We start from the raw sequence: 17,486 nt of genomic DNA on the forward strand, positions 1-17,486 counted from the left end.
AACGAAGATTTATGGAAGGGTAAATGTCCACGTCAGCTGCAGGCTCGTTTGTGGCTGACAAGTCCGATGCAGGACAGGCAGACACGGTTGCAGTGGTTGCAGGGGAAAATTGGTTGGTTGGGTTTTTCCTCCTTTGACTTTTGTCAGTGAGGTGGGCTCTGCGGTCTTCTTCAAAGGAGGTTGCTGCCCGCCGAACTATGAGGACTGAGCTGACCAATACACTCTTTCTTGTTAATGATGTTCCAAACTGATGATTTCTGGTAATCCTAAGGTTTGGGCAATGTCTTTTTCAGCCTCAATGGTTTTTGACTTTTATTGGCACAACTCTGGTCCTCATGTTGAACAATGGGAACTTCAAGCTCCAAAGGTGATCAAAAGCTTAGAAGTAAGCCTAGCTTTCTTATACTTCCACCAATGAAGCAATTATACATAACCGAATAACTACAAAGCTGTGAAGCCAAATGTCCCAACTTTATGGTGCCCTTAAATGAGGGGATGATGTATAAAAAGTGCTGAATTTCTATGTCAAACTAAAATGTACACAAATAAAAATTTTAATTACACAAAAATTACTTGATTACAAATTTAAAACTGTGGAGCACAGGGGCAGATAAAAGAAGAATCTTGTTTGTCCCAAATGTTATGAAGGGCCCTGTAAATAGCTTTAAAAGCCAAACTAGTGCGAGACAACCTATATTTCCTCACAGTCATTTCATATACAAACCATGAATACATATTCCAATCAACTTTAAACAGACTTCTGAACACTCAGCCTAATCATTTCCTGCATCGGCTCCATGTTATTTTGGAAACAGATGGGCTAAACAATTTGCTCATGAGATTCATAACTGACTGAGGACCAAGAATAATTTGTAGGTTTGCTCATTTAACAATCAAATTACAGAATGCTTTCAACAATCATAATAAAGATGAACTCTTAACCTGCTTCTTTTTTAAATAAATTCCTTTTCACTCATTCTACCACAGGCAGGTTTCAGTAGCAACTTGCCTCCAAATCAAAAGTTCATGAGTTCAAGTCGCAACATAGAAACTTGATCAAGGCTGACATGCAAGACTTCAACAATACTGAAGGAATGCCACTTTGGATTTAACTTTCAGCTTTTTAAAAATGTATAAAAAAGGTCATTTTTACCTCTGGGTAATTTGGGTAGAGAACAATGAGTGGTGTTGAGCCAAAGATTGAATCATCGAAAACTCTTGAGGGACCAAATGGTCTGCACAGCTTTATGTTCTCATGACACTGATATAACTTCTTAAACACTAATACTCACAAAATTCAGTGCTGAGGAAAAATATTTTTATTTATAGAAATGTAATATAGGTATCCTTAGAGTAAAAATTGTTTTGCAGTTAAAAATAAACCTCAAAAATCCATTTGATATGGTAAATATACAACCCCCCCCACACACACTATTATAATGGGAATTGCAATGAAGTTACACAAGATTGACAAGAAAGCACAATTCGAAAGTAGAGAGAGGAAACTATTTCTGCTGTCAGCAAGACTTTTGAATTTAGCAATATTACGGGAGCTTGCTCACGTGTAAGCTATTTATCATTGAATGATCGCAATTTGGGAACAGACTGCAATGCCATTAATATAATAATGGAAGGAGATTGGGGTCCAAGGGAGGGAGGAGAGGGTTGGGAAAGTCAGAGGGTGGAGGGAAAGATCCTCGTGCACTCCTGGAGCATAGCTGTACACTACAGAGGCTCAGTCCTGTAGATCGGAGTGATCAAGGTGGAAACAAACGGGGGTCTCAGAGGGGACAAATTGTTTGGAATTCTGTACCTGAGAAACGTGGAGGCTTGAATAAAATTCATACAAGAGAGAGAGAGGCCAAGATATTCTTGGATAATAAGGAAATCAAGGGGTTCCCTGGCATTGCAGGAAAATGGAGTGAGATAAAATATCCACCAGTAATGAATGGTAGAGTTGGTTCAACCAAGTTGAATTTTCCTGATCTTAATTCCTTTTCTGTCTTCATGTTCACTATATGATTTAAAACAAAGCCACAAAAGCTTGATTCCCTTCGTAAGCAAAAGTAAGGATACGAGTAACGGTAATGTCCAACAAAGTTTATTCAAGCAAGAGTTAACAAAGAAAATTGATCCTGTAAAAAATTCTGCTGAGGAATTGATCTTGAATTTGAGGTGATGATTATGTCAAGATCTTTCTACTGGAGGAATTCGGCAAAGTTGAGCTTCCACGGAGAAAGAATTGTCAACGTTTCAGGTCGGAACCTGTGCTTATACAGGTATAAGCAAAACAGCACTGAGCAACGTAGAGATCCTTGTCACATTTCCAATCCATTAATTCAAAAGGAAATTATTTTTTTTTAAAAAGAGCAGTGTGAAAAACAATCTCACCAGGAGTTTTTAAAAAAATTAGATCTCACTGTGATAAGTTATAGCAATGACACAATTCTTTGATTTCTGAAATGAAAGGGTTATGCCATCTCTACTTAATACTTACCAAAATATTTAACTGCCTATAGCTCATTTCGACCCAAGTTCTCATTTGTAGTTCTGGGCGGGTTAACTCTGCAATATCCTCCAATCAAAAGAGATCTAAGTTATTTGGTAGAACAGTTCTGGCAACTCAGAACACCAATTCTTCAGTGATCTGAGTGCCATTTGCAGAAGGTCTTCCACCACAACATATTAAATTAATTTTATTTTTCAAATATAATGTCAAAGACTTCAGGATTCAACACATTTAAAAGGTAGTTCAAGAAACTTCGGGCCCTTTTTATTTAGACGTACAGCACGGTAGCAGGCCCTTTTGGCCCACGAGTCCATGCCGCCCAACTTATACCCAATTAACCTACACCCCAGGTACGTTTCTAATGGTGGAAGGAAACCAGATTATCCAGGGAAACCCCACACAGACACAGGGTGAACGTACAAACTCCTTACAGACAGCATGGGATTGGAACCCCGGTTCCAATCACCAGTGCTGTAAAGGCAGTGCTCTAACTGCTATGCCAACTGTTCTGCCTTATTTAAATGTTGAATTGGACTGATGCCCAGCAGAATTAATAGACTGCACAGGTCCTTCTTGATAAAGAAGGAAGTTGCTGAGGCAAAATGAACCCACTGACACATATACCAGCATCCTGGAATATCCTTCCTTCACAATAAAACTTAAAAGTTGTGAACCAGGGACCCTGTGGAGTTTTTTCTTCAGCAAAGATTTTTTTTTTGGTTGGTCAGCAGCAAACAAAATGAAAACCAGTGCAGAATGTAATACTCATGCAATCAATCAACAGAGTTCAGCAACCAACTCAAGAATATTTCAGGCATGATATAAACTGTTTTGTGAAAATGATTAAAATATAGGTGTCCAAAATTTATCCAATCAAGTTGAATCAGCCAAACTTGTCAGTATCTATTAAGATCACAGGGGCATTTAACACAAGTCAGCTTACAAGAAGTTAATGCTTACTTTGCTTCCAGTGCCAATGCTATGATTCCTGCTGCCATTGGTGCTGAGGCAGAGGTTCCAGTGTGACTATCTGTACATCGCTGCCTGAGGTCAGTGGTAATCTGAAACAAGAAAGAGAGAGAGACATGTATTATTCTTGAGAAGTCTGGGTTCATTTTCAGAATGTGGAGGGGGGCTCTTGACTGAGGGGCCTGGATAGGGTGGATATTACGAAACACTTTCTCATAGCAAAAGTAACTAAAGCTCAAGGGCATGGTTTTAGGGAAAGGGTCAGGAGGATTAGAGGGTATCTGTGGAAGAAGGTTTTCACACAGGGAAATTTGAATTTGGAACGCAGTGCAAGAGTAGATGGTGGAGGCAGATACTCTTGTAACATTCAAGTAGCTTGTAAACACTTAAATTACAAAGGCTTATAAACTACAGATCAAGTGCTGGTAAATTTGACTAATATAGACAACTGCTTGATAATTGGTCTGCATGTACTGGTTTGAAGGGCCAATTTCTGTGCTGTATGATTCTTAGATCATGATGCAATTTGAATGAATTCTGATCTAATGGGGACATGAACAAATTTGGCTTGCTTTGTTGGCATAGCTAAACTAATTTATTTTCAAAACTATTCAATTACAGAGCCGAAAGCCTGACCACAAAGAGGTGGGACAAGGAATTCCACTCTTCCCACCACCATAATCCAAGCTTTTTTGGCAATATAACCAAAAGTAAAATTAACCAAAACACATGAATCTATTTTTGCTCCTGAACTCTCAGAGAAGCAAATTTCATATTGGTATTAAAAATATCCATCTGTACCAAGGCACCACAGGGCAACATACTTGGTTGGCCCAATGCACAACTCACTTTACACCGACCACTGTGTGGCTCAGTACGACAATAACACCATCTACAAATGGGAATGAGTTGCAAGAAAAGGGGCAATGAGTCAGCATACAAGAAGGAAATTGTAAACTTGGCTGAAAGGTGTACTAACAATAACTTTGTATTCAATGTAACCAAAAGCAAAGAGCTGATTGTGGCTTTCAGGAGGGCACAATGATCATTGGGGTATCAGAAGTGGAGAGGGTGAGCAAATTTAAATTCCAAGGAGTCACTATTTCAGAGGACAATTTCTGGACCCAACACACGAATGTCATTGTGAAGAAAGCATGTCAGCTTCCTCAGGCATTTGCAAGGGTTTGGTATGACATTGAAACCTTGTCAAACATCTGCAGATGTGCAGTGGAAAGTATGCATCCCAGCCTGGTATGGGGGCACCAAAACCTCTAGTGGAAAGCCCTGCAAAAGATACTGGACACAGCCCAGTATATGATGGACAAAACCCTCCACATCATCGAGAAAATCTACAAGGAATTATGCCACCAGAGAGCAGCAGCAATCATCAGCCAGGACATGCTCCATTTTTGCTGTTTCCATCATGAAAGTGGCATGGGTACCACAAGACTCATACCATCAGGAACAGACTCCAAAACAACACTCAGAGACTCATTTAAGGATACTTACTTTGCACATTATTTATTATTGAATATTTATTTTCAGTATTTCTAGTTTGCTGCTTCTTATTTTAATTTCTCTTTTGTATACAAATCTTTTCTTGAGTAGTTTTTTTGCACTACCGATAAGTAGAAATTCTGCCAGGCCCGCAGAAACAAAATCTCAGGGTTTTATCTGACTTTGAAATCAAAGCATTACTTGTACTTATTATGAAAGAAACTAAAGTACATGGATAAAAAGCAATATGGCAACACAACATATAAAAGTGTGCAGGAAAGGAATAGTTACAACAGGGGAAATGATGGAAAGCATTATTCGAAGATTTGCATTATCTGCTTTTTTTAAATTCTGTGCGAACACTGGCAAATTATTGGCAAATTGGGAAGCACAGTTGGTATAGCTGTTACCACAACTTCTTTACAGTGTCAGTGATCGAGACCATGGTTCAAATCAAGTGCTGTCTGTAAGGAGTTTGTACGTTCTCCCCATGTCTGCGTGAGTTTCCCCCCCCCCCCCACCCACCCAAAGGGCTCGAGTTTCCTCCCATTGTTCGAAATGTGGGGTTGCCCATTAATTGGGTATAAATTGGGTGGCACAGACTTGTGGGCCAAAATGGCCTGTTACCATGCTGTATGTCTAAACGTAAAAAATCTAAATTTAAAAAAATTCAATGCCATAGTTGTTGAATCCTCCTAAAACAAACATCCAGATGAAAGAAGTTTCTTTCCTATTGCTTTCTGCCTCTTGCATGGATTTCTCACTGCTAAATGATGTCCTTGCATTGTTTATAACTGCACTATTTTCCACTCCCTCCTCTACTTGACTCATAGTAATACTACTCCCTACACTTGTTTATTTTTGGTTTATCGTTGCACAACTGCCAGATGAATTGACGTGCCTGGACTGCATGAAATACAAAGGTTTTTACTGTACCTCACTACACATTTAATTAACAAAACATTGATAATTGGAAGGAAAGCATCAGGGCACACAAATTCTGGCCCATTTTTGAATGTATATTTTACATTTAAAGTTAAGACATAATCTGCATTGCAGAAAGCAATAACATTGGCTGAAAGAAGAAATACTGTTACTGGAATGTCTGGCCAGCATTATTGCTTGGATTTTGTCAATGTCCCCCAAGAATATGTGAATTAAAAGTAGGAGTGGACTGGTCAATTTCTGGAGCTTGCTCTGCTATTTAACAGGATCATAAGGTAGTAACTTCGACATCATTTTTTCCCCTATTGTTCTACCTCTGCTGCATCCAGTATGCTGAAGCATTTCATAATATCTTGCTGAGCACTAATTATCCAACCAATACCATACATTCTAGACAAGACATTGAACATCCTTTAACTGGACACAAGCATATAGAATGGGTGTGACCTCTGCTGCACACACAGGGGCATGTATGACCCATGATGACAAATAGTTAGCCAGTCAGCATTGTGGAATGAGGTGACCGGCTTTATATTGGATCCCCAGTTGCAGAATGGGATGGCTCTTTTTGGTATCGCCAATTGGATATCTGAAAACTTTGAAAGTTATTCTGTGCGTTCACAGAACGCATGGAGGACCATCGCCTTCCCAAGATCGTGTTATATGGCGAGCTCTCCACTGGCCACCGTGACAGAGGTGCACCAAAGAAAAGGTACAAGGACTGCCTAAAGAAATCTCTTGGTGCCTGCCACATTGACCACCGCCAGTGGGCTGATAACGCCTCAAACCGTGCATCTTGGCGCCTCACAGTTTGGCGGGCAGCAACCTCCTTTGAAGAAGACCGCAGAGCCCACCTCACTGACAAAAGGCAAAGGAGGAAAAACCCAACCAACCAATTTTCCCCTGCAACCACTGCAACCGTGTCTGCCTGTCCTGCATCGGACTTGTCAGCCACAAACGAGCCTGCAGCTGACGTGGACTTTTTACCCCCTCCATAAATCTTCGTCCGCGAAGCCAAGCCAAAGAACATGCAAAGCTCAACCATTGCTGAGACTACAGATCTTCATGGAATCACCTCATCTTGTAAATTAACTGATTGTTTTCAGCTAGTACAGACTTGAGACAAAACAACTAAATATGGCATAGCATAATTGGTTACGTGCTTGTTTCACTCAGTTCATAGCCCACAAATTCTGGTGCTTTGTTTTTTTTAGATAAAGGTTAACTTTTCTTGTGATGTGCCATTGTTGGTGATTTCATGCTCAATATTGCACTTGCTTGTACATGACATTGAATATGGCCTAGATTATCCAAAATGATTGTAAAGGAGTATGGATTTAAAATGAAATCTTTTTGACTCTAATGTCACAACGCAGTCCCTGTTCTGACTGACTCACTTAGAATAGAGACAAGCTCTACTCGGTAATGGTAAGCATTTCCATTAACTTAGTGATATTCTGACTGAACATGTGGTGAGCATTCTAACCAATGCCACAAATTAGCCACAACTTTTTTTTGTGAGGTTTAAAATTTCATGTTGCTTCCGAGTGTTGATTTCCTTACCAACTGTTTCCCAAAAAAGTTTTAAAACACATCATGAATCATTATGTCAAGTCCTTGGCAAGAATACAGAAGAGCTTTACCAAAATCCATGAAGAAATACAGGAATCAAACTATGAGATGAGAATACTACGATTGTCTTTAAGTATGGATAGTTTTAAAAGATGATGTTTGAAAGTATTTGATGGTGTAAATAGAGGGTATCAACTGTAGAAGAAGAATAACAACTCAAGAAAACAGGTTTATGATAGCTGGCCAAATAATTAGAGGATGATGAGAGTACTTTATAATGGGCACAAAAGATTATGGACATTAAAATATTTTATTACAAGTTGGATACAATCTGGCACACTGACAAATGGTGGTGGATGTAGTTTCAATAATAACTCTTAAAAGGGAGTTGTATAAATGTTGAACATAAAATTAGGAAAGGGCAAGGAATAAAACTAACTGAGAGCTCTTTCGAAGGTGGCCTGAATGGAAAGCCATTCTGATGAAGGTTTCTATGATCAGTTTCTGCTATAAAACATTTCTAAATGTAAAAGTCAAGATATGTTTTTTTTTCATGGAGATTTATTATTTTTCTGTCCAATGAAAGTTTGAGAGGTTTTTTTTTTAATGCAAGCAAAGCACTGAAGAGCGTTACTACAAAACAGCAATTCAGGAAGGAAAAGAATGTAAAAGACAAAGTATAAACAAAATGCACACGTCATAACAGTATCGAAAAATTAAAACACCTTTTCTGATTGTTTACTTTCCAGATGCAAACTAGTCTGCTCCTTAGTTTTCATTTTCAAATCCATTTTATTTGGCCATTTCATTCATGAAGTATTTTTCAACAGCCGAATGGAGAATTCTGTCGAGGTTGATGCAGATTGCACCCCAACCCTTCACTATATTGTTAAAACTAAATAAATTACCCCCCTATAGCAGAAAGCCAATCTCCCTCTGAATTTTTGCTGAGAAAGCAAAAGGTCCAAACTTCAAATGACTCATTGCCAAGTTGGCTGGCCTCAGCAGTGGCAATGGGATTGCTACAATAATTAACTTGCACAACCCTTAAGCAAAGGAGTGAATCATTATACAGAACTTTAGTCTTTAATTGCTATCCAGTTGTATATACTGAAAATGCAAGGCTCCGACAGGATGCATTGGTAAGTGATCAGGCATATCTGTAGAGTAAGAACTAAATACCTTTAAATGAAATTGGATGAGGATAAAAGCTGAAGAGAAAATATTTTGCACCATTTTGAAGAAATAGTTTAAAGACAAGCCTCGCAGAAAGATTTAGATTGTATGCTGGACTTTGAATTTCATGACAAATCCTCAGAAGGCCTCAAACGGAACACTTGAAATGAGAATCTTTAGAATAATGCATGTCCAGGATATCTCTGCTGTAGAGCTTTTAATAAACTCATCTGATGTGATAGTGAACAAAGATTAAATGTAGGTACAGTGGACAGAAAAGATTACACATAAGGAAATCATCCCACCAATAAATGCATGCTGTGGGGCATCACACTATGCCAAGGATGGCATTCCAAGTCAACATTAACTAAATTATTATCTGTACCACTGAGTCTACTTTCTACAAAGATTGTGTGCCAATCACCATATATGTACCAATACATCCACCATTTGTGGACCAAGTTCATCAGCAGAACTCATCAAGATTATCAAGGAATTCTCATTCACACCAGCCAAGATTTTCCAGTGTCCCAAGCCAGCTTGATTTTCTGCGAAAGGCTACTTAAAAAAAAAAACAAATATAGAACAACTTTAAAATACCAGACCCCGAAGGAAGTTTGCTGGCTTTGAATCACTGGTATATGTTAGGTACCTTTGCATGAATAAACTGGACACTTCATGTGGATGTGGATAGACTATTTCCGTTAAGAGGAGGAAAGATTAAAACAAGAGGACATGAGTTAAGAATTAAGGGGCAGAGGTTTAGAGGTAACATGAGGGGGAACTTCTTTACTCAGAGAGTGGTAGCCGTGTGGAATGAGCTTCCGGGAGAAATAGTGGCGGCGGAGTCAATTGTATTATTTAAGAAAAGGTTGGACAGGTATATGGATGAGAAGAAGATGGAGGGTTATGGGCATTGTGCAGGGAGGTGGGACTAGAGAGGGGTGTTTGGTTCGGTGCGGACTAGAAGGGCCTAATGGCCTGTTTCCGTGCTGTAAATTGTTATTATGTTATTATTATTATTACTCCTGTGTCACAATACAGGGTTACTTGAAAGCCCCAAAATCCAACACACTGTTCTTTTCTGCAACTAATAAATTTAAAAGCTCTCAAGAATAGTAAGCATTTTTAAAAGATTGCAATATACCATCCACTAACATGGCAGGATATGAATATTTAATTCCTGGAAATTTCAAGAGTACCAAAAAACTGGCAACCCCTTATTCAACATCCAACTTCTCAATAACATTAGCCAAATTAAGGGAGAGCTACAAGGAAAATGTGGGTCAGCATACATTAATTTCTTGCTAAAGTACAATTAAAGAAGAAAATTAGTTCTTCCAAAGAAATTATTCATTTTAACAAAATTGATTTCTGGCATCAGTTACCAAGCAGCACATTGTTATCCCAACATAAATGCATCTTGATCCAATCCAGGTTAATTAGGCTCCCATGTGTCCTTGCTCGTTTTTGGAATAATGCCTTCTATTCAAAATCAGATTGCATCTACTGGTAAATGTTTTGTTACAGCATCAGAATTTAAAAATTGTTTGTTCTCTCCATTGTTAGAAAATGTACTGTTGTAATTGTTGACTCACATTATACAACAGAGGCAATTTACTTGGCGAAATATTTTTCAGACGATCATGTTAACAGCTCTGCAGAAATATAGTTTATTATTTGTTTTGAAGATTCTTTACATATTTATTGTATGCTGAAGATTTTGTCTTATTTGGATCTGCTGTACTTGCTGTTACATGGGGTTTTAGGAAAATAAAATATGAAATTTGTTCTGACAAGTCAACAAATAGGAATAATCAAATTAAGACCTTTGCATAATGAACAAAGGATAACAGGTATTTTTTTTGTCTCCATGGGTTGTTGGGTCGATGGAATGAACCAATCAAAATGTTGTCGGACCAAAATAGATTAATGGTTTTCAAAAACTGGAACAAGTGTAAAAACAAGAAAGTAGGTAGCAAAATGTGACAACAAACAGCTCTTGAGAAGCCAGAACACATAATAATGATGAATACCCTCTCACTACGATGTAGAATACTACATTTCAGTGCTGCTCGAGCCCATTTACTGTACCAATTCACGCTTCTCAGGGATCTACAGGAATAAGACAGGTTATTACAACCCAAGGCTCTTCAAACCTGCAATTGCTTCCCACTGCAGCCCAGGACCAATCTTACTACCAGCCAAATAAAACTACACATCCCTAATATCGAAACTAAAATTAAAAATTCTGGAAATTTTCAGCAGGTCAAGCAAATAAAGTTAATAGTTTATCTTGAAAGATCCTTTTGCTAACAGATTCTTCTGTAATGCTCTTTGGTCTGCTTATTTTTTTGAGCATCCTGTTTTTATTTTTAGATCTACTCTATACCTGATGCCCCAAAGCTACCAAAGTGCAAGGAAGCATTACACCCTGTACCCAAACTTAACACAAAGTGGGGCTTCAAGCTCAACTTTCACTAATGCTTCCTTTCCAATGCATTCAACTGATGAGATGACAAAAGCAAAGGCTCCCAAATTCTGTGCCAATCATTCATCCAATATATAGTTTCATGATGATGTTCTCTTGACAGTATCATTAATTCTCTGTTATCCAATTTGGGGAAATATGCTAGGAGGAAGAAGCAATGAAAAGGACCATTTAAACTTACAATTTTCCTGTCATAAGATTCTCCACTGCTGTAGGTTGTAGCAAGTGTTGATGAACATTCCTCCAAGTACCAAGGTTTCTTTCCACTCTCGGCTGTACTACTGATCGAAATGGTGTAGATGCTGTTGGTGTAACCATCACAGGAACAGTGATCTCGGCTTCGGCCGCCATTACCCGATGCCCACACGTAAATGCAACCCAAGCCCCTACGTCCCTGTTAAAATTAAAAATAACATATTGTAGCTCCTATAATCAATAATTATGCTATCTCTTCATAAATCATACAATGACAGGATTAGGCAAATTTGTATTCAAAATAAACCACCTCAGTTGGTTAGACAGTTAGCATGGTCAATAGTCTGTCAGACAATGGCATAGCAAAGAAGTACGTTACTTCTTCCAGCAACACTGACAAAGGACCTGGCTATTATTTTCAAAATATATTTTCTTTCACCACACTATTTTGTTCATCATTTTCTTATCTCAATTAAAGTTTTAAAGCAAAAAAAAATTAAATGCATCACAATTATTTCCAGAAGTCTAAAATAAAAGTAGCACTGATGAAGCAAACATAAGTTTCAAACTGGCAAAGGACGTGCGACGAGGATAGCAGACAGCATTTGTTGAGACAGCATTTGTTGATTACGGTTCTACAGGAAGGGACAACAGATGCAAAGAGGAGGTAGGAAAGTGCTGAAGGTAGATTGTCAAGGGATGACACAAATAACTACACAGAAGAAAGAGGAAGACACACCCAAGCACCTGCAGGTGGTGTTTTGGCTACATTGATATAAACGGTAGCAGACCATCACACCCATGCAGCTGGATCCTGTTAAGAGTACAGTGGATCTCAAATCTGCTAAAGGCTCCAGTAAAGTCAAAGCTCAGAAAGGGCAATTTACTATTCTTAAAGTCACCAGCCAGAAATGGAAAACAGGGTTGAAAATAAAGGTCTGAAGTGCTTGGAGAAAAAATTTCTGGATGAGATTAATTTAGAGGGCCATGGAGAGATTGAAGGCCAGATGCACATTATATGCTTCTTTTACAAACCAGTTAACTAACACACCACACATTATCTCTGTCAGTGCATTATACCAGAACTTTTTTTTTTACATGTTGAATATAAAATAGAAGTTATTTGAGCATCAACTGGTTCTACATTACATTTTTTTTGAATATTTTATTTAACAATTTTTAAACCCAACAATAAATACATTTCTTCAATCAAAAAAACTTTCAAAAAAATTGTACACGTGGTATACAAAATCCCCATCCTTCCTCCCTCCTCTCTCCCCAAACCCCCAAAAAAGAAAATAGAAAAACTGGAGTGTCAAGAGGATAAACTATATATCGTAAAGTTTTTACTAGTATAATGATGCTGGAGGTCACAAAGAGATAGGGTCTTCAAAGAGCCTGTTAAACATTCATACCCTATTTTGAAAATATGGGTGCTATATTTTCCAAAATATCTAATATTTATTTCATAAATCATAAGTAATCTTCTCAAGTTGAATAGAGCTATGAAGTGCTGCACGGCATCTCCCCATCCCTATATCTGTATCCGATTTCCAAGTAATAGCTATTCACTTCCTTGAAACTGCTAAAGCAATTTATACAAATTCAATTTGACACATAATTAATTTCAATGTAGGTATTATAGCCCTAATATTACCCAACAAAAATAACATTGGATCGTGTGGGAACTTAACACCTGTTATTCGTTCCAAACAATTTCCAACATCCGACCAGAAATTTTTAACTTTAGGACACTGCCAAGTAGAATGCAGAAATGCTCTACCACATCTAAAACACAAGTCTAGAGGGTTTTTTTTTAAAGTTTTTCAGATGTTAAGTATAACTGATGTAAAAAATAGTATTGAACCAATCTATATCTAGCATTAATAATTTTTGTCATATTATCTCTACATAATTCTATCCATCTATTTGTCTATTTAATTCCACTTCCCATCTTAATCTTGACTTATGCACCGCTATTTTAGGGGCTTTCTTTTGAAGTAAGTTATACATTACGGAGATAAATTTATTTACATTACTATCACGGATCAATACTTCCAATTCACTCTCAGTAACGTCAAACTCGGACTTATTTTATCAGTCAAAAAAAGCCTCAACTTGATAATTACAGAAAAATTATTTGGTCAATTAAATTTATTCTTCATTCATTCAAAAGTAATAAATCTTTCAGCTTCAAAACAATCTTCTATTCTCTCAATTCCCATCTGCGTCCTCAAAAAAATTATTATCCATAGACAATGGAATGTCTATTTTGATACAGGGATTTTTCGAGAATTTGAAATTTTGGCACCTATTTCATAATCAATTTTATTCCATAATTCAATTAAATGTTTCACCAACAATTTTGAATTCCATTTGTAAATAAAATCCTGTATATTAATTTCTCCGACTTTACTAACTTCTATATTAACCCAAGCAAAAAAAAGCTGAAGTTAAAAACCATACAGCATCCGAAATAACAAGCAAAATAAACCTTTCAAATCCTTCAAAGTCAGATTCTTTGTCACTGTCTCAATTAAAATACATTAGGCTACCCTGCAACCATTCTTCTGTACTGTAGTCATTATTAACACGGCTTCACTGTTACTGCTTTCATAATCAGTGATGAAATCCCCCATCATCATTCTATTCTATTCCTTGCTTTCATCTGAATGGTGACTGTAGATACTGCCCGATTTTGTTCTCTATAACAAAAGAACCCTCTCCTTCAAGCCAAACTAACTGGGGTCATTTAGCTTTTGGGCCACGGCATGAATGTTTTCGTGGATTCATCTTCTCAAGTGCATCTTTCTCTTTCCTCCATTTGCAAATGGATGATTCGCCAACCTCGAACTCTTTTGCTGACTTCTCGATTTCCAGTTTCTTCTGCTCTCATAACTACTTTGAGTTTTGCCAAAACTACTCTAGATCTCAAAAGTAATATGGGCGGAGCACAAAATGCAAGGGCCTTTTATATGAATTTTTCGATTATGGCTGATTAGGTGATAGCCACACAGGCCGATAATGTTATCTGTGCATCCATCTCTTTGTTTTTTTTTTGACTTTTAAAGGATGTTTTATGAAGGTGCTGGACAGGACCAACTAATACTACACCCAGGTATAGGAGAACTTTGTTTTTTCAACATAATTTCAGATTTTCCACGCATGTGCATGCTATATGAGTGAAAATACATAATCTATGTATTCCAGGCACTGATGGAGATGAGAACAGTGAAGATTGGGATTAATGTTCAGAGAATAGTAAAGATTTGGATCATCTTTGTGTTTGGTGATGATCCTGACAAATTATTCATTTCGGCAGGTGAGATCAGTGCTTAAAGCTTTCTGCAGACTTTAAATACCAGAACTTGTATTCTCACTAAGTGCTCCCAGATTTGCCAAATCCTTCCAACATTTCTTCTTTCTGTGAAAGAGGAACATCACTTGCACGCTAAATAAACATCATTGTTTGACTGTGGGATGTTACTGCCATTATCAGATACCTGACTGAACCTCGATTGTTAGATGATGCTGCCTTTGCTCTGTACCATCTGATCGCTTTATGTCAGCACTTCCGTACGGTCTTACATGCTGTGCTATATGCAAATGTCCTGTTGCACTGCTCACTAACCAAACTTCACTGGATTTTCGTACATGCAAGGATAAACTTGAATTTTGACAACAATAAATGATCACACAGTGGCTGTTCTGATACAAATAGGCGAGGATTGCAAGATTTCAGAAGTGTACTAATTTACATTCTGTTATTTTGATGCATTCAGGCTTGTTTCTAGCATCTAAAATTTTACAGATTTTATTGCTGACATAGAAATCATTATCACCCTCTGGATCTTTTATCCCTGTTAGTTATTACTTAACCCTCGTGCTTTCACTTTTTTTTAAGGCCAAATTTGAATTGTTCTTTGCCTGCCTGAAAAGTCCACCACTATCATGCCAGCCAATATCTTCACCGTACCCATTGGCTTGGGTAGAGACTTGACAGCAACTCAAACATGACTGAATAATGTGTGTAAATTACATATAGGTGCAGTCATTAAGTTTAGCAAATTTACAATTAAATTGGCAACATTAATAAAACTATGATTTAGTCAGGAGCTAAGTTCAATAGGCTGTGGGTTTGAGCCCCATTCTAAAGGACTGGGCACAAAAAGAAACACAGGATGGCGTTCAAGGGCAGTGAAGTAGCCCAATACTGGCAGGTATTGTACCTTTCTGATGCATAAGTAGAGGCTCACCTCCCCTTTCAGGTTAAATTTTCAAAAGGCACTCCAAGATCAGAGATTTATTACTGGCTAATATTTATCCCTTACCAAATATTATAAAGAACAGTTTAGTCTGTTTTTAATCTCACTGCTTTATGAGTGCACCAGATGTTTTCAAATTAAATGCCACATTTTCCATCAGCTTGCATAGGCCAGGCTGATTGTACCTCAACAAAACTGGAACCAACATCCTTGTTCATTTGAGCTGTGGGGAAGCAGAGGAAAGAAAGAGGCATTGAACTAATTTAGAACAGGAATAGGCAGAGGATGGCAGTACTAAAAAGGAGGAAAAAGGTGCCAAAAGGACTGGGGGAGATAATTAGCACCAGAACAAGAAACAGCCTGGTTCCGTAAAATGCCCCCGAGAGCATTGTATGAATTGTTCATAGTACATGCATGCAAAAGCATATTCAACAGGGTTGGTGAGCTGCAAGGGAAATTCAAAACACAGCATTACAATGTTGATGCAGTAACAGGAGTTTGGGTTTAGATAAAATCCAGGAATCAATTCGAAGTACTGGAAATCCCTGATACATTAGAGCATAAATGAGGGTCAATGTCTGGTTTGGGACATTACAGTGTTGATAAAAGATATTCTACAACAATCAAGAGCCAAAGTAAATGCAATTACGTTACTGGTGAACCAGTGAGGAGGACATGGAAGAGTCAATTTGAAGAGCAATTAGAAATGTGCAAAAGCCAGACCAGGGTATTGAGAACGGGGTGTTCAGGACACATCTGGACAGCAAAGATGCTCTTAATCATCTACAGTCAACACCCATCATACCTCAAAATTGTGAGAGTCATTAATTGAGTTTGAGTTTGTTGTTGAGGAGTCTGATGGTGAAGGGGTAGCAGCTGTTCCTGAACCTGGTAATGAGAGTCTTGAGGCACCTATAATTCTTTTTCATTGATACCAACATTTGCTCCTTGATAATACTTAATACAAGTGTTCTGCAAAGCAGAGTACTCAGCCCGTTGCTGTACTGTTTGTACGTTCATGACTGTATGGCCAAATACTACACTAACTCTATCTCTTTGCTTGTAGATGGCATCACTATCGTCTACCCAATCTCAAAAAATAATAACCTGACAGAGTACAGGAAGGAGATGGAGAATCTGATGGAAAAGTGACAATAACCTCAACATCAAAAGAGCTGGTCATCAATTTCAGGAGGCAAACTAGTATACATGCCCCAGTCTGCATCAACTGCTGAGGTGGAAATGAAAGAGATCTTTAGGTTTTCAGGTGTAAACATAACCAACAATATGTCCTGGTCAATTATATTGACATTACAGCCAAATAAGCATACCAATGTCTCTATTTTGTTAATTTTATTTTAAAATTTAATGATACAATACTGTATAGGCCTTCTGGCCTATGAAACCTGTGCAGCCCAATTATACCCAATTAACCTACCAACCTCATATGTTTTGGAGGGTGCAAGGAAATTGGAGCACCCAGATAAAGCCCTCAGAAGTCACAGGAAGAATACACAAACTCCGTACAGACAGCGCCGGATTCGAACCAGAGTCGCTGGTGCTGTAATAGTGTTACATTAATTGCTACTTTAACCATGCTGCCTCCTAGAAACCTAAAGAACCTGGGCATGTCTTTGATTTCTTCTACCAATTTTTATTGATGTACAATTAAAAAGAACCTTGTGTAGATGCACCACCACCTGGTACAGAGGTGCTCTCCCCAAGGTAACAGGAAATTGCAGAGGGTTGTGAATGCAACTTGGATCATCATATACAAACCAACCTCCCTTCCATAAATGCACTCGATGCTACCTGTTGTCTCAGGAAAACAGCCAACATATTAAAAGACCTACCCTTCTCTGGTCAC

The 17,486-nt window shown here is 38.0% G+C and overlaps 1 protein-coding gene and 1 long non-coding RNA gene across 9 annotated transcripts in view; one reads left to right on the top strand and one right to left on the bottom strand.

Annotated features, from left to right (window-relative positions):
• The window catches only part of pcsk5b (proprotein convertase subtilisin/kexin type 5b), a 430,761-nt gene that overhangs the window by 261,933 nt on the left and 151,342 nt on the right, over window positions 1–17,486 (bottom strand). For all 8 annotated transcript variants that reach the window (XM_069930561.1, XM_069930563.1, XM_069930567.1 and 5 more), the window contains 2 exons: window positions 11,341–11,553; window positions 3,470–3,570 (listed from right to left, as the gene is read on the bottom strand). In XM_069930561.1, coding sequence (XP_069786662.1) covers window positions 3,470–3,570; window positions 11,341–11,553 — 314 coding nt within the window. The remainder of the gene's footprint in view (window positions 1–3,469; window positions 3,571–11,340; window positions 11,554–17,486) is intronic.
• LOC138760268 (uncharacterized) lies at window positions 8,573–17,485 on the top strand. The gene is made up of 4 exons (XR_011355521.1): window positions 8,573–8,634; window positions 14,426–14,472; window positions 14,565–14,676; window positions 16,686–17,485. It is a non-coding gene; the product is annotated as an uncharacterized lncRNA (long non-coding RNA).

Source organism: Narcine bancroftii, chromosome 1 (assembly GCF_036971445.1).
Source record: "Narcine bancroftii isolate sNarBan1 chromosome 1, sNarBan1.hap1, whole genome shotgun sequence".
Taxonomy (NCBI): domain Eukaryota; kingdom Metazoa; phylum Chordata; class Chondrichthyes; order Torpediniformes; family Narcinidae; genus Narcine; species Narcine bancroftii.